Source organism: Equus przewalskii, chromosome 25, assembly GCF_037783145.1.
Source record: "Equus przewalskii isolate Varuska chromosome 25, EquPr2, whole genome shotgun sequence".
NCBI lineage: Eukaryota > Metazoa > Chordata > Mammalia > Perissodactyla > Equidae > Equus > Equus przewalskii.
Genome location: NC_091855.1, coordinates 35,882,716 through 35,901,338, shown reverse-complemented (window position 1 = coordinate 35,901,338; position 18,623 = coordinate 35,882,716). Strand labels below are relative to the sequence as shown.

The window sequence follows — 18,623 nt, the reverse complement described above, 5'->3', positions numbered from 1 at the left end:
ATAATTATGTTTCCTTTTTCATTGCTGGTATTGTTTATCTCTGCCTTTTCCCTGCTTCTCCTGATCAGTCTTGCCGAAGTTTTGGCAATTTTATTAGTCTAATCAAAGAGCTCCCTTTTTGCTTGTATTGATCATCTGTTGTATCTATGTTTTCTATTTCATTAATTTCTGCTCTCATCTTTATTATTTCCTTCCTTTAAATTTTCGTATGGTTACTCTGTTATTCTTTTTTTGTGTGCTGAGGAAGATTGGCCTCGAGCTAACATCTGTGCCCATCTTCCTCTATTTTGTTTGGGGGCTGCCACCACAGCATGGCCGCTGATGAGTGGTGTAGGTCTGTGCCCGAGAACCAAACTTGGGCTGCCAAAGTGGAGCGCACTGACCTTAACCACTAGGCCACAGAGCTGGCCCTACTCTATTCTTATTTTAACCTAAGTCATCTTGTTTAGTTCATTTAGCTTTTCTTCTTTTCCAACAGAAGAATTTAAGACTATAAATTTTCTTCTCAATATCTCTGTGGCTACATATCTCAAATTTTGGAATGCAGTATTTTTGTAATTGTTTTGTTCTAAACATTTTTCTAAATTCTCTAATAGCTCGTTTGATCTATGAATTATTTAAAAGCATATTTCAATTTTCAAATATGGCAAGTACACCATTAACCCACACAGTACCTTTGCATGACTTAGAAAAAGAACACACACACAATACAAACACACATATATCTTAACATATGATTGTAAACCTGAAAAACTCTATGAGTTTTCAGAGCCCTGCAGTCAACAGCCCTGGCTGCATGTGTGCATATGCACCCTCAGCCACTCATACACACCCTCCATGCCACACAGGTACACACTCTACACACACCTTGCTCCTGGGGATAAAGTGACTGTGTCAGGGTCAGAATCTAGCAGAGGTCAGAATTAAGACATCTGAGAACAGGGGGTAGTCAAGAGAAGAATCTCAAACGTTCCTGGGGAGTAGCTGGAACAAGGCATAGCCATGTACACATGTGTGTACCAGCACTGTGTGTATGTACACTGTTCTCCGCATATGCAGAGCCCCGTGAGCTGGTGCAGCTTTATGTAGGGGGCGCCCATCCCAGCTGCTCTAGGACTTACCCATGGGGCTCCAAATCTCTCCTCTTGCCTCAATGCTCACATAAAATTTAATGTGTCTAAGATCTGAGTGGTATCCTCTTAGACGTAGAGCCCTTTTTTAGGCCACCCTTGAACACCTGCATGCTGTTATGGTTTTGTTACTGATTTATAATTTAACTGCATTGTGATTAGAGAACTTGGTCTCTTTGAAACTGATTTCCCAGCATGTGTTAAGACTTTATTTGTGGCCTAGTATCTGTTCTATGTTTATAAATGTTCCATATATGTTTTTCTCAAATATATTCTCAAATTGGTGGATTCAAGATTCTTTATATGTCCACTGGCTTCAATTTGCTCATTATATTGTTCAAATCTAGGATAGTCTTATTCATTTTTTATCTGCTCAATCTATCAGTTACTGAAAGAGATGCATTAAAATATCCCACTATGACTGTGAATTTGTCAGTTTCTCTTTGTAATCCTATTCAATTTTGTTTATATAGATTGAGGCTATATTATCAGCTACATATAGTTTTAGAATTGTCACATTTTCCTAGTCAATTGTTCCTTTTATCAATATATGGTGACCTTCTTTATAACAATACTTTTCAACCTAAACTCCATTTATGGGATTCAGCTTTCTTTTAACTAGCATTTGCCTGATATATTTTTCACCCTTTTTCTTTCAGATTTTCTCAGTATCTTTAGATGTGTTTTAGGTGTGCCTCATAAATAACACGTAGCTGGATTTTTTAAATCAAATCTGAAAGTCTCTAGTGAGTCTAATATACTTATATTTATTGTGATTACTGGAATATTTGGAATTCACTTCTATCATCTTACTTGTGCTTATTCCAGCTTGTTCTATGATTCTCTTTGTCTTGATTGACTTTTTATTCCTGTTTTTATTTGTATCTGCTTAGACCTTATATGTTGCCTTTCTGGCCTTTGGACTGTTTACACTGAAAATATTTTCATGTATTCTTCAGAGTTTAAAGTTAACTCTTTATCTCTGCCCTTCTTGTGAACAATATATAAATGCTTTAACTCCAATCACCGACTACATACACCCCTTCCATCTTATAGGTTATTGTTACCAAGTATTTTAGTGTCATCTTGTCTGTATATCCATCTGATTAGTCATTATTATTACTGCTTTACACTGTCAATGATCACTTAGAGTTCTACACTTTACCAATTTCTTTGGGCATAATTCCTTCAAACATTTCACTCCTACCTTCTGGTTCAGTCTTGTTCTTTTTGCAATATATCTTTTAGTATTTTTTTCAGTTAAGAATCTATTAGGAAATTTTTTATTTGCCAAATAGTTTATTTATTTAGCCTTCACTCTTAAATGATAGCTTAGCTGGTGGAGAATCCCAGGTGGACAGTTATTTTTTCTCCTAATTTTAAAGACATTTCTTCCATTATCTTCTGGCTTTCATGGTGCTGTTGAGAAGTTTGTTGTCAGTCTATCTGTAGGGTGTCTTTTCTCTTGGTTGCTCTTAAAATCCTTTATTTTTCTTGGCTGTTGTGTCAAGTTGTACCTACTCATGTAGATTGATATGAACAGACAAAACTTCAGTTTATTTGCAGTACTTTTAGGGCTCATTGTGCTTCCTGAATCAGAGCATTAACGATTTTTATCAATTCTAGAATTGATAAAAACCCTATTTTCCCTGAGACACTTATTAGATATGCTAGATCTTCTCTTTCTATTCTTCATCTCTTTATCTCTCTTTGCTGCATGCTATATAATTTCTTCAGGTCTATTTTCCATTTTGCTAATTCCCTCTTTGGCTATGTCTAATTTGCTGCTTAATTGAGTTTTTAATGTCAGTGATTATTTCATTTCTACAATTTCTACTTTGTTCAAATTTATGTGTTTTTTTTTAAAGTGACTAGATCTCTTCTCATGTTTTTAATTCATCTTTTATATGCTTACCACTTAAAATGAGTTTTTATAGTCTTGATCACAGTTTTAATATTGGTTGTTCTTAGGGGGAATAATCTTGATGTTTGTTGATTCTGCTAATCTAGCTCATGGTGGATTATTTCTTCACGTTTTGTAATTTTAGATTGTGAGCTCATGTTCACCAGGATTTTAATTATGGAAATCATGTTGGGCCTAGGTTGAAGGCATATCCCTCCAGAGAGGTTTGAGGATTGATTCTGAGCTTGCTTCTACCAGACACTCCAATGCTATTATTTGCTCAGCACCAATGTTACTTGACTTTCCAGTTAGGGGGTTCACAGAGCATGCAGCTGTTATAAATTAAAACTCTAAACATGTCCAAAGATAGGCTCATGTTACTACTTCTCAAGGGACACAGAAATCTTTCTCTCAGCTCCCAAGCTCAAACAGATCCCAGTTGCCTCCACATAAGAATATATTCTTTCCAAATCACCCTTTTACCAAGTCAGAGCCTTTCAAAGGTTCTGACTTTCTGCTGGAGATGACTTAGCTCCAACTCCCAGCCTGAAATAGTCCCAAGACCCCAGCTCTTTTCTCTGTGTGGGCTTTAAAACTCAAGCCACCAAGTTACTGAGACAAGCAACTCCCCCACCCCAATACTGTGACAAAGTCAGCTTATATGCTTACCACTCTGGTTCTCAATTCCCTCTGCATTTTTGCCCCCTTCATTCTTACAAAATTAGCTATACATTTAAAATCATGTTTATTACTTTTCATCCAGCACTTTTCGGGTTATAAGCGGGACAGTTTTCAGGTTATCTAGACTGCCAGATTGCCAGAAAGAGAAGTCTCCAGGGCCCTTACCTTACCATGCCTTTTCTTTTGATTAAATAAGGGAGAAGGCTCAATTAGATACTGCTATTTCTTATTTCTTATAGTTTCTCATTATCTATGAAGAAGGTGGGAAAACCCTAGATTGAAGCTTTCTACAAGTAATAGCCATTTCGAGTTGAAGAAATGAGGAAGGGTAGATGACAGAGGAAGTAGAAGGCCACTAAATTTATGATAGATTATGAGGGGATATAATGTATAATAAGTATTCAAAACCAAGACTATCTTGAATTCAAAATAGTGGAAGTTCCCCTGTAATTAATACCTATAATGTATAACATAGAAAGTACAAACTCATCATGGTTTTTCCTCTATAAAAATGCATAATTTAAATAAATCAAACATAAAGAAAATTTAAAAGTAAATGACTTCTAAAAATAGAACATCTCTTCATAGTATTTGGTGCTGTGTCTTACACATCTATTTTTTTAAGTGAAAAAAGGGAATAAGTTATTTTTCAGGAAGGATTTGAAAGAAGAAAAAAGTGCTGATTATTTTGGAAGTTAGAAAACATATTGTTCCAGGCAGAGTAATAAACAGCTTATAATCAGAAAGACTAAAGAGAAGATTATCATGGAACACTTAACATGGCAGAATGGACACAAGATGGCAAGAAAGGAGACAAGAGTGTTTTAAATAGAATGAAAGCCTTGATATAAAATTAGACTTTTATGATGAAAATAAAGGGCTTATAGAAGTGGACAACACGAATAACGGAGTATCTGAACGTTCAAGAGAGAACAACAGAAACAGAGACCCCATTGAAAATGATCTTGGAAAATTTGGAAATTGGAAGAGTAACATTTGCACATTGTTCTTAAGGACAGAAATGCTCCCAGTTCGCCCTGCCTTCTGCCTTTCCACTGGACCTGTCTACCAGCTCCAACAAGGCTGCCACATGCATTGAGCAAGCAGTACTTTTCCACTTCCTCAGTAGTAGGACAGGGGACACTAAAGACAACGCAATAGAGAAACCATTATTGAGGCAAGATGACAAAAGATGAGATTACAATCTCAGAGGCCAAGAGCCCAGAACTGAGGAGACAAGTGATAGAACTCAAGAGCTCTCCATGGGCTTTTACAGATGACAAGCTGATATTTTCCTACTTTGGGTATAAAAATGGTATGCAGTGATGGCTTCCCCACTAATCATGGGACGGTGAACTTGAAAATGACTTTAAGTGGTCATTTAGAACATTATCCCATTTCATTCAAAACACCTCTTCTCTTCTAAACCATGTGACCCTCAATTCTCAAAACTTGCACATTTAAGATATAGTGTTTATGTGTGTGTGTGTGTAAAGTGTTTCCTTCCAATGATATTTATTAGACCTCAGTATAATTACTCATTTTTAACTACAGTGAAGCAATTAACCTAACACAGATTTGACACTGATTAGAAAGAACATATTTCTGCCAGTTTGCAGTTTCTCAGGAACACACACATATGCAAACTTACCTTAGTGAAAGCCCGGTAACATAAGCCACACACCTCCACCAGGTAGGCCAAAGTGAAGACAGCATTCTGAATTACAAAGCTGAGCAGTTTTGAAAATGGTTCCAACAAACTCTGCAATGAGATCGGGACCAATTAAAACCAAGTGATCTAACAAGAACAGAACTGCACCTTCAAGCAATGGCTCAAGGAGCATGATTTAATCATTTTATTGCTAAAAAAAAATCTATTTTTCCAGGTGGCATCATTTATAAACCTACTTAACTCCAATCCTATCCTCATGTCCACTTCCAGCAGTCAAGACTTTGCGAGGTTTGCATTAGAATCTTCCACTCTATTTCTCAGAATCTTTAGGCGTCTATGGGTTCATCAGATCCAGCTCCTCTAGAAGCCTGCCGTCTCAGTTAAGCAGCACAAACCACCTTTGCATGCAAGTACGAAAGCACTACTAGCTTAGACAAAACTCATCATGACCCAGCTTTCTGCCAATGTTAATCAGGAAGGCATTGTCAGTTTTGGTTTCCCCATCTGAATCCCACCCATAAAGGGTCAGTTTTAGATCCACACTCTTTCTTAAGTCATTTAGAAACATTTATTGAGCACCTACTAAATATCAGGGAGAGTTAGATGCTTTTATATAGTTTATCTCATTCAAATTTCTTATAACAATCCTGGGGAGACAGTATGCTATAATAGTTAATGACAGAAGCTATAGAATCTCGCTCTCTGTGACCTTGAATAAGTGATTTAACCTCTCTGGACTTAGTTCTCTTCTTTGTAAAATGAGGATGATAATAGCCTCTACCTCATCAGTGTTGTGAGAATTAAAGGAGATAATGTATATAAAGCACTTGGCAACAGTAAGCCCTCCATCACCGTTGCTATGATCTGCATCCTAACTCTCTGAAGCTTTGGTACCCCTATTCTGCAGCTGAGGCAGTTAAGTAGGCAAGTAACTTGCCTGAGGCATACAGCTATTGAAAGGAATTCAAACCCAAAGTCCAGGGCAATTTTCCAGAGGCAGAACTGCTCTGTAGGGAAGACAGGATTTTAATTGGGCTCTAAAAGACTTCCATGCCATGATTTCCACTACTTCTCAATCTCTAAAATCCTAACTGTCTGGATTATTAAAGTAATACATGCTCAATGTGCAAATGCAGGATCTGCAGGAAAGCACAGATGAGGAAACAAAAGTCATCCATAACCCCACCACCGAGAGATAACATTTAGATATATTTCCCTTCTTCACTGCACAGCAGTTTACTTAGCTGAAACCTTACACACATACAATCCTATATTTTGCTAATTTCATTTTGCTAATATAACATAAGAAATTTCCAATGTTATTTAATCTTTATTCACAATCATCCATTTTAACAGCCACAAAAGTCACATTTTATTATAAATAACATCCCACTAAATAAGTTTTTGCATGAAATTTGCATTTTCGTTTTTTCCTTAGAATAAATTCCCAGAAAAAGAATGACTAAATCAAAGGATATGAATACTTTTGAGATCCTTTTTCCTTATTGATACGAAAATGAATTCATTACATGTTAGTTGTCCCTGAGGATAGGAATTATGTCTTTTACTTGTTTGTATTCCCCACAAAACCCATATGGTCCTTTCCATATAGAAAATCTTAAAGAAACTCTGAAACAGTACTCTTGACTCAGTATTCTCTGCTCTGTATAAATGTTGCTACCTTGAAACACTGATGTTGGATGAATGAGGACAGGAATATGTCTGTGGTTGATATCTAATGCATCCTTATTGGTCAAAAAGAGAAACTTGAATTCAAACTTATATAGAAACTTGCTCTTATATGTAGCAAAGCAGCATGGTGACAGGGGAATATGGTACAACAGAAAAATCAAGGAGCTTGGAATCAAAGGACCTAGGTTCAAGTCTCAGATCTTCCACTAATCAGCTGTGTGACCTTGACCAAGACACTTCATCTCTCTAAGCACGTTTCCTTGTCTGTAAATAAGCAGATTAGACCAAACGATATCTTTGCAACCTTCCAGCATAAACATGAGTCTATGAAAGCACAGTCAAGGAAAAGGTTACAGAGGATGTGCCTTCTTGGTATATTAACTAGTAGTTACAAGCCATTGCAATACAAACAATTGCACCATTGCATATAATGCAGCCAGAAATGGAGCCAGGAATAGAAAGCCAAATGAGACACGCTGCTGGACTTCACGAAGCTCGCAGTCTCACTGGGGAGCCGTCAATGAACACAGCTGCGAATACAGAGAGCTTTACCCAGTGTTGTGGGATCTGATGTAGGAGGCGCTGCTACTGACAATATAAATTTTTTTTTATTTGAATGGAATTCAAATTCTCATCTTGAAGAATGAGAAGGAGTTCACCTCACCGACAAGGGTATAAAAATTTCAGGGAAGGGAAATGGCCTAAGCAAAGGCAAGGAAGTAGGAAATGAAAGAAGATTATAAATGGAAAGCAGCTGGCACAATGCCTGCCATATGAGAAGTGCTCAATAAACAGTAGTTGTTGTTTTGATGATGATGATGATTCTGAAAGTACTGAGGAGTCATGGGGGCTAAGACAAGTAGCCAAAGACTAAATTGGAAAGGTAGGTTGGCAAGTTAATGAGGTACCTTCTTGTATGCCACGGTAAGGAATTTGGACATTATCCTAAAAAAATGAGAAGTTATCAAAGATTTTTAAGCAAGGAATCAACACCATGAGATCTGTGTTTAGAAGGATCACCTAGTTTGTTGCATGGAGGATGGACTGGTGGACATGGCCTTGACCTAAGCGGACCATTATAAAAAACGATATTGTGATGTCTCTTCATACTAGACACTTTCAAAGAGGCTGACAGTGAAGCCCTCAGTATGCAATAACTATTTCTTCAGTATTGCTACATGCCTGTCTTTTAGGGTAAAAAAACCCTGAATAACCAATTGGTTATATATTTCTGAAACATACATACCCTTGTGGCATTGGTGGAGGGTATCTTCAAGAGGCAAATCATTATTCTCAAACTGGAATCCAAAGAACACTGTGAACAAATAGGAAAAAAGTAAAAGTCAGTATCCTTCTTAATATACTTTTGCTTCATATACTTCCTATCAGCATTTATTTTAGGAAAAAAAAATCTCAAACATAGCTGCCTCCTTACAATTTTCCATGCCATATGTTCACGTTGAAAAAAATCATTCTCGGGTTTAAAAATTTTAATTAAACCATTATTTAAACAATGTTAAACAATTAAATAATTAAACATAGCTCCTAAATTACTTTGCAGAGATATATTCCTAAAATTAAATCAGATAGAGAGCTGGATAAAGAACCGGATGGATGGATGGATGGACGGATGGATAGACTGACAGATAGGTTGATAGGGAGATATTAAATGTGTCCAACTCTAAAGAAGTACGTTAATTTGTGAAAGGTCATGTTGAAAAAAGAACTATTTAGATCGATTTAAAACCATTAGGCTTATTAGTCCAAATAAGAACCAGTTTTATCTGCCTTTTCTCTGCTCCTAAAAAACATGACGAAAACCTGGGAAAAAGCAGAAAAATTTCTACAAGAGAAAATCATGCCTCATAAATCTATTAGAGTTGTATTTTGGCAAGACTCCACATCAAAATGTACTTTTTAAATCGAGTGTACTGGGATTGGGGGAATGCGATACAGCAAGAATAAACAACGGTATTACTTAACATTGTAAATATATCACAACAGCAGGCCAGAGTTGAGTTTCTGCAGCTGTGTATAATATTAACCTCTTTAAGACAGTACAAACTAAGCCAGTGTTTCCCCAAGTATAACCCCTGGACCAGCAGCACCTCTATTACCTGGAAACTTGTTAGAAAGCAAACCCTCAGGCTGCACCCCTACTAAATCACAGACTCTCTGAATAAGGCCCAGGAATCTGTTTTTTAGCAAGTCCTTCAGGGACACTGATACATACTGAAGTTTGAGATCCACTTCTCTTAACTGATAAGAATAAACTGCAGGTTTTCGAATGGTTTAATATTTGTCCCAGAGATTAAAAACAAAGCAGAAGGTGATCAGAGGCAGTGCCCAGATCTGATCTAACAGGGCAGGTTTTTATACAAATTCTTAAAGTATTTCACAAGCATCTTCTAAGGGAACCATTGGTCTATTTAATCTGCTCAATATCCATCAGAGTCTATGTGGCATTTACATTACTTTAAACCAGGGGCTGAAAACTGGCTGCTCATCAGGTCCCCATAGTGTTTTAAAAATCAGGAAATATCATCTTGAAAAACCTGGGAAGATCAACAACACAAGGCTTGCATTCCCACATCACAATTGGCTAGAGTGGAGTAGCAGCTGACCCCATTAGAAGGGACTGGTGCTTTCCAGTTCTCAGGGGTCTCAATTCTCCTTATAATCTTATCTCACTCCATTCCACTCATTAACTTTGCAATCAGGGTCCCTATAGGCAGGGCTGATTGTCAAAAATTGGCTTACCAGTTGTTTATAGCTGGCAATACTTCCAACTGGTCAGTGTTCAAGTTAAGTATATTGACTACAGTATCAGCCTACAGGTATTTGAATTTGCAACGCTTGCCCCACTCCTTCTCTTAGAGTATACGGCTCTTAAGCAATGAATGGCCCTAAATGGCTCTCTTGTCCAAGGGAGGTTCCATGCGGCCATGTTAAATGCGTGCACTTGATTTCCTATGTGTGCGTGTACTAGAAGCAAATACACACATGGTTTCAAAGTGCTTATCCTCTTTGCTTGGATTTATTCAGCTACTTCAGATTTGTGGGTAGAAAAGGATCATACGACATGAGAGATGGTAAAGATCTCAGCATTCCTGCTTCTCACAGTAACTTTAAACTCAAAGGAAGCAGCAGACACCAAGCTAAGGTCCCTGAATTAGCATCAGCACAGATCCTATTTGGGGGTCATATTTTCCAAATACGCCAATTTGGAAAAAGGTATTATCAGAGGTGGCTGGTCTTTATAAAACACTTTACATACATGTAATGCTCATTTGAGAAGTGGTGCTGCTAACATGTAACTTCACTTCTCAGATCAACAAATGATTCACTTTTTTGCGAGTTGAATATTTCTATCTATAATCTGCATAAAGCACAAAAAGTTGTGGAGCAAATAAGGTTCAAAGACATAACAATGGCCACCACCAGCCACCTCCTTTCTCCCTGCAATAGAGACCTGAATGTCTTCCATGCAACTCTGCTTTAGAAGGACTCTAGGAGTCTGTTAGTGGGAAGGACCCTGGACTGGGAGTCAGGAGATTTGCGTTCTAACCCTCACACGGCCACCACCTCTCTGAATTTGCAGTCCCCCATCTGGAGAACGTGGGCATTGGAAAGCATGGTTTTTATAGGTCTCTTCCAGTTTTAACAGTACAGGATTCTGTTTTTTGCGTTTAATGGGCTCATGTTGAAAATGTTCCTTAGGCTACCAGATTTCCAGCTAGGTAACTGTGTGTATTCTTGGAGGATGGTACGGGGGATAAGAGAAGGTAAAGCAGTCAAATAGAAATATCATCTTGGGGGCCGGCCAAGTGGCCGAGCGGTTAACTTCACATACTCCGCTTTGGCGGCCCAGGGTTTCACAGGTTCGGATCCTGGGCACGGACATGGCAATGCTCATCAAGGCCACGCTGAGGCAGCATCCCACACAGCAGAACTAGAAGGACCTACAACTAGAATATACAACTATGTACTAGGGAGTTCTGGTGAGAAGAAGAAAAAAAAAAAGATTGGCAACAGAGGTTAGCTCAGGTGCCAACCTTTAAAAAAAAAAAGAAACACCATCTTGGTCTTGCAAGTACTTTATTCAAGAACACACAGGCAATCACCTCCCTTTAGATAATCCTCTAAAATTGAAGTTTTACATTATACATTATATATCTGGTCTCCTTTTAGACAAAACTGTTTATTTACTTCTGTATTTATTTAATAGCCACTTGAGAAAAATTTCTAGATAAACACAATCTACTAACGTCTTCCCAATCTTTTTTTTTAATCAACAGGAAACATGAAATCACTAAGTCTAAATGCCCACTTCATATTGCTGTCATTCTGTAACATTTGGAGAGAACCACCTAAATAATACGCTTCACTCCATGGCCAACGGATTCCTTACAGTCCTGTATGAAACATTAAATCAACCAAGACGCTGCTTCTCTGTAAGCAGATGGTCCACACAACGGTAAGAAAGTAACTTAAAATGAAATCGTGGGCGCTGCTTACCTTCAGAGGCAAAACACAAGGCAGCTTGGCAAAAAATGTCTGAAACTGGTTGCTGATTGTGGTCCAGAGGCTACTAGGAGAATCCATGGGCAGAGCTTCCATGAAAGTAGCAATGTTTTCCAAACAGCGTATCATAGCACCCCCTGCTGGTAAATTCTTTTTGTTATTTAGACCCTAAAAACACAAAAGCATAGGCAATCAACTGCGGAAGCGGCGTGGGGATTCATATAGCTCTTTGATGAAGACCGGCTTTCAAAATCACACCTTCATGCCATAAACGTGTGTTGTGCGCCCACTATATAGGGTAATCAGTATAATCAGCAGGGGGGATAAGAAAAAAATTGACAAATTCAGACAAACTTGGGGGGGGGCGGAATTGTGATCTGACTCAGGGAGAGAAGATGAAATATGAGCAAGAAAAAAACCTTTTAAGGATGTACAACTGGTGTGGTTAGGTGCTAAGAAGACACAATGAATGATGCTTGCTGGAAACTCCAAAGTTCCCAGCCAAGAACTGAGAGTACTGACTACAAAGTCCCTACAGCAATCTGCCAACCTCCCAAGCGAATTGAGGAAGCTAGGAAGCAGAGGACTGCAGACAGGAATCCAAATCTCGCGATACAACCAACAAGTAGAGGAGCTGAGAATTGACTCTAAGTCTCGCGCTACAGCAAATAGGCAGGCCTTGAATCCGAATCTTGCCGTACAAAAATAAGCTGTGAAGCGGAGCCTTGACACCAAGTCTCGCGATACCGTGCACCTGTTCTACCCGCCACACGTTTCGAAGGCTGGAGAGTTCTGTAGAGGTGAGTTCTCAACGGCTGGCGTCCGCCCTTTGTTGAGGGTGTCCACAAGCTTCAAATAAACAGTAAATCCGCACAAAATAGCAGTGTCCAACGGACACTTTTCTAGACATTGGCAATCTTTATTTTTTCAATTTTTAAAATTTAAATTATTTAAAATTTGACATTTCAAATTAAGCTTTTTAATGACAACATTGTCAATTTAATTTTTAAGTTAAATGACTCTGTCTTCCGCAGCAGCGTTTTCGGCGGGGCTTATTGCGTCTTCCGCGCAGACCTACCTCCAGGAGCTGACTGAGCGCCGCGATGGAGCTCAGCTCGTTGAAGTCCATCAGGGACGTGGCCAAGGTCCGCAAAAACGTGCCATCTGGAAGGTCAACAGCAGAGTTAGGGGCGTCCGCGTTCCCGCGACGAGCCGCGCCGGGGGCGCCCGCGGGCCTACCTTTGATAGAGCTCTGGAAGAGCTGCGGGAAGATGCCGTTGGGGGCCAGCTGGTGGAAGATGCAGCGCAGGAACTGCTTGGCCACCCCCGCGGCGTTGCCGGGAACCATCATGCTGGGGAGAAGAGACGAGGCTCGTGAGCAGCCGGCCTGAGCGTAGGTATTGATTTGCCTGTCTAACACCAGGGCTTCTGTGGACTGCCTCACTGTCATTTTCATCGGTGAGATGAAATACCCTAGTCACACAGAATCCCTGTTAACAATACGCTTTTACAACAAGAGAACCAGGAAATGTCAGAGTGGTCCCTGACTCATTCCAGGGTACAGATGAGGGTTCCCGGGCCCAGAGAGAAAAGGTGACCTGCAAAGGCCACAAGTCCAGACAACCGCAGAGTCAGGACTAGACCCCAGGATGAGGGTCCTCAGCAAGATCCTCCCAGAAGGCGTCCCTAGCGAAGAGAGAGAGCTGTTCTGGGGAGGAAGGCGGGGAGTGAGTTGTTCATTCCTCTTGGGAGATGTGGCAAGTTTTCTTGGGGCGTCTGAGCTGGTACTCGTGAGAGGGACGGGCCCCTTCACCCTCTGTACCACTCCTGCACGTGAAAGGGGGAGCCAAGAGATGATTATGTCGCCCTGCCCCTTAGACCAAAGTATCAGAAACGATGTTCCTAGAGGTAAACATCGAAAGAAAGGAAGAGGAACTCAAAGAGCCGAAATGGAGGACTGGTAAAAACTCCCTCTTACCTAAACCATTTGATTATGCCATGTCTACCCCAAAATGCTGGTTCAAACTTGTGGGTCAAAAATCTTCTTCAGGAAGAAATGATACAAGCTGACACAAAGTCTTTCAAAAATTAGGGAAGGAGGGAACCCCTCCCGACTTATTTTATGAAGCCAGCATAGCACTAAAACTAAAATCAGATAAAGTCATTACAAACAAACAGACAAAACAAGGAACAAAAAAGAAAGGAAAAGAAAAAAGACCAATAGTCAGCGCTCATGGACAATGAATCCAACTGTAGATAAAAAGGATGATGGGCCATGACCAAATAGGGTTTGTCCCAGGAATGTAAGAATGACCTAATAGTAAAGAGCCGATGAATGGGATTCAACATATGAAAGAATAAAGGGCAAAAAACAGTTATTTCCACAGATAAAGAAAATGCATTTCACAAAATTCAACATAGAAACACTCATGAGAAAAACTCTCAGCAAACTAGAAACAGAGGAAATCCTCAATCTGGTAAAGGACATCTATGAAACCTATAGCAAACAGTATTAATGGTGAGATATTAAATGCTTTTCCTGTAAAAGCAGGAACAAGGCAAGAATGCTCACTCACTTCCTTATTACGGTACTGGAGGTCCTAGCCATTGCAATGGGCAATAAAAATTAAAAAGCATAGAAATCAGAAAGGGAGAAGTGAAAATGTCACCATTTACAGATTTTTTACATACAAATGCTTTTAGATTCTAAGGAATCTAAGAAGCAACTACTATAACTTAGCTTATTACATTACAATGTTAATACAAAAAATCATTTGTATATTTATATACCAGCAGCAAAACGTTGGAAAATGAAATTTTTAAAAATTTGGGGCTGGCCCGGTGGCATAGTGGTTAAGTTCACATGCTCTGTTTCAGTGGCCTGTGGTTCATGGGTTCAGATCCCAGGTGCACACCTACACACCGTTCATCAAGCCATGCTGTGGCAGCGTCCCACCTACAAAATAGAGGAAGACTAGCACAGATGTTAGCTCAGGGACAATCTTCCTCAAGGAAAAAAAAAAGAGGAAGATTGGCAACAGATGTTAGCTCTGAGCCAATCTTCCTCACCAAAAAAAAAGAAGAAGAAGAAGAAAATCCACTACATTGGCATTAAAAAACCAAGATCCTTGGGAATAAATTTAACAAAAGATGTGCAAGACCTCTAAACTGAAAACCACAAAACATTGCTGAGAGAAACCAAAAAGGCCAAATGAAATAAGAATATATACTATGTTTATGAAGTGAAAGACTCAATATTTATATGATGTCAGTTATTCTCAAATTGATTTATAGTTTCAATACAATCCAGGCAGGCTTTTTTCCCCAAAAATTGAGAAGCGTATTCCAAAATTTATGTGGAAGTGTGAAGAATCTAGAATATCTAAATCAACTTCTTGAAAGAGATGACCAAAGCTGAAGGATTCATATCTGACTTCAAGACTTACTATACAGCTACAGTAATCAAGACAGGGTGGTGCCAGCTTGAGGATTAACATATAGATCAATGGAACAGGATAGAGAGCCTGGAAATAGATCGACCCTAATAAGGTTATTTGATTTTAACAGACACCAAAATGATCCAATGGGGAAAAAGAAAGTCATTTTTTTTAATGTTGAAATAACTAAATATCTTTACTTAGATTGTTGGATAAAAATATCAACCTCTACCTCACATCATACATAAAAATTAATTTGAGATGGATCATATAAATGCTAAATATAAATGCTAAAACCATAAAACTTTTACAAGAAAACATTGGAGAATATCTTCTTGATCTGAGGATAGGCGAAGGTTCCTCAAATAAACAACAGAAAACAATAAGCATGAATTGTTTTAAATGTTCAAAACATTAGACTTCACCTAAATTAAAAACTTCTCATCAAAATATACCATTAAGAAAAGGAATAGGCAAGCCCCAGACTGAGTGAAAATGTTCTCAAAACATTTAATAAAGGACTGGTATTCAGGATATATACTAAAGAAGTCTTGCAACTCAATAATAAAAAGACAACAACCCAGTTAAAAATGTGCAAAAGATTTGAACACTTCACCAAAGAAGATATAGTGGTCACTCCATAAATACTTGTTGAATAAATGAATGTTACGCAAATCTCACTGTACTTTTTGTTCACAGCACTTAGCACTGTTGACACTTATAAACTTGTGCAAATATTTTATTCACGTTTCCCTCCCAGGTAGACTGTAGGCCCCATGAGGGCAGGAATCATGTCAGTTTTGTCCCCAATTGAAACCTAAGTATCTAGCACAGTGCCTGGTACAGAGTGGGCTTAAAAGTATTAGTTGACTAAAATGAGTGAATGCGCGAATGCGGAATGAATGAATGAAGGTGTGCACAGACAGTGAACTTGTGCTCTCTGGAGCTGCAGCTGAACCTCACAATAGTTCTTCCACAGTGCACACTCCGGTGTTTTGGAATCGCAATGAACATGCACAGGGGACAAAAAGAAAGTGAGATCTGGGCTCACTTTAGGACCTTACCTTTCTGCTTGATTAGAAAAAGTAGTGCTGGACGCCAGTCTAGGAGATAAAGTAAACAGAGTCACATGAGTATCTCAGGCTTTCATGATGAAATGCATGAGTACTGCGGTAGGACCCATTGCGGCTCTGCTTTAGACGTGGAGACCTGTAAAACCATTGACAATTCGCCTGACCAGGGACAGAGGGCCCACTCAGCGGTCAGTCTCCAGGGTTCAACTTCACTGAGTTCCTGAGCCCTGCTTTCCGCATCAAATCAGGTTTTTCCGCAGAGATGCATACAGTTAAGTCGGTTTAATATCACCCAGCCAATCTACAAAATGGCATCTGCAGCTAGGTTAGACAGATGACAGAGCAGCACTGGACCCAGTCCATCTCCAGATTAACTCAACTCAAAACGCATCTCTTTGTGTACAACCTCTGAAACCTCACCACAGACAAACTACAAACTGTAAGAGCCTCTATAAGATAGTAAAATGAGTAATAGGAGTTTTCGTCAGCTAATTGTTGGATTGCAATGACGTACTGAGAAGAGAAATGTATTAGGTTAAGTAATCAATATATAACGTGATTTTTGAAAAGTATAATTATATGGTGTGTACACATGGAAATATTCTGTATGTATGGAAAGAAAGAGAATGTACTAAATTGGTGAGTTTAGAAAAACATGTCTTGATCAGTAAGATATTAAAGAAACAAATATGGAGAATGCTACAAATTTATTTACTCAAGGCCACCAGAATGAGCCGGGCCAGGAAAGCAGTGGAGAGGAATAGAGGGTCCGGCAGCCACCAACAGCAGACACCATTCCCAGGTGCTTTGGTTATGGGCCCTCTCGTGCTAGTGACACTACGATGACAGAAAAGCATCGGCGAATAAACAGTGATTAAGGGTGCAGCAAATGTGATCTTGAAGGCTGGACCTAGAAAAAGGCATGGGTACATTTTAAGAGGGATCTAAGTAGAGAGCAAAATACGAAATCATGTGGAAAGGCTTGGGTGATAAATGAAAGGGTTATGCTGAGGTTACATAACTCTTAGTATACCCTGGAAATAGTTCCCGGGGGACTAGCATAAATAAACCAAGTGTTTGTAAATTCACATTGCCTCATGGAATTGAGGCATGCAAGAAAGCCCTGAATCAGGTGACTGCTGAATCTGTTTCCTTGGTAGTTTTGTGATTCAGCCTAGGTTGCTCAGAATTGTGGCGGCTTGCTTTAAATGCCCTGTCTCTTGCTAGTCTACCCAGGGGAGGTAGACATTTAAATATAAGTATATGTAAATATGTAAAAATGTATCTGCTACTGTTTTTCCTTTGCTTTTCTTCAAAGCTCCTGTGTTCCCATCCTAACAGTTGGCAATGCTTGAACATGGTTTATTCTCACTTATGTTATAACAAACAAAAACAAAATAAAGCGCCTCTATATATCTCTTACAACTTAGATCAGCTCTTCAAGGAGATGGTAACAGACAGAGCAATGCGCCTATTGATTCTAAAACTGAAAAGTATTAATAGTAGGAATTGTGACCTTGCATTAAGAAAACCTCTCAATTCCACAAATATTGCTGGTAGCTGGTACAGCATTTATTCCACAATTATTATGATTAGGTTAAAATTAAGGGCTTAAATGAAATAATTCATCTTTTTTTAATCTCGCCATCTCCCTGTGTTCCTCACTTACTTTGCACATTGGCGATTTCTAAGTATTAGAGGTGGAATAGCTATACCATCTCTGATTATATATTCCTAAGAATATACATTCCTAAGGATACTACGAAAAATTGGGGGGAGGGGAATAAGGGAGTCATATACTTTTGGGATCAAGGGGTTTTAATGCTTTCCTGTTTATCTTTAACTTGAAGTCAGCATTTCTTCATTAAAAAGAAAAAAAAGATTAAATTTTAACTCTATTAAGATTCATTCGCTTTCTTTCCCTCAACTACCAGGAATTTGCAGAATTCAGTTTTTTCCCTACCCCCTCCACAGAGACTTTCCCTAAGAAATCGTTTCCATCCTGAACCTCTGTAGCACTTACCACTCATGCCACTCATTACAGCTCTTAACCATGTCCTGTCTTGTATTGCTATCAGTTATTCCACACGTCACTGTCCTCCTCAACAACGAAGCCACAAAGCACTTGAGGGCAAGAGCTAGGTCTAATGCCCGCAGCCTGAAGCACCCGGCTCTGTGCCAGCGCGCACTGGAAACAATAGATTCATGTGGGATTCCGTTCAGTCCTCTCCTCTAAGTTGTGCACGCTAGGGCTACAGTTTGTTACTGAATTTGAACTTTACTTATATCCATGAAATACTTTTCTTCTGCTGTCCTATCTACTAAGTGGAATGTTCTTAACCTGAAAATTCTCAAAGCAGCTAAGTTTCATCTTCCCTCAGTTAGGCAGGAGGCCCTGTTCCCAGAATGTGTGCATCCTTCGTTTTTCTGAGTCAGAAGCATGACACTGCTATACTACCATTTATCCCGTCACATGTCAATGCCCTAAGTTGCGTAATTAAGTGAGCCACT

General features: G+C 39.1%; 1 protein-coding gene across 7 annotated transcripts in view; it reads right to left on the bottom strand.

Moving 5' to 3' along the window:
* UNC79 (unc-79 homolog, NALCN channel complex subunit) overlaps window positions 1-18,623 on the bottom strand; it is a 240,600-nt gene that overhangs the window by 37,650 nt on the left and 184,327 nt on the right. For all 7 annotated transcript variants that reach the window (XM_070594580.1, XM_070594578.1, XM_070594583.1 and 4 more), the window contains 6 exons: window positions 16,104-16,142; window positions 12,842-12,954; window positions 12,681-12,766; window positions 11,597-11,770; window positions 8,325-8,393; window positions 5,366-5,476 (listed from right to left, as the gene is read on the bottom strand). In XM_070594580.1, coding sequence (XP_070450681.1) covers window positions 5,366-5,476; window positions 8,325-8,393; window positions 11,597-11,770; window positions 12,681-12,766; window positions 12,842-12,954; window positions 16,104-16,142 — 592 coding nt within the window. The remainder of the gene's footprint in view (window positions 1-5,365; window positions 5,477-8,324; window positions 8,394-11,596; window positions 11,771-12,680; window positions 12,767-12,841; window positions 12,955-16,103; window positions 16,143-18,623) is intronic.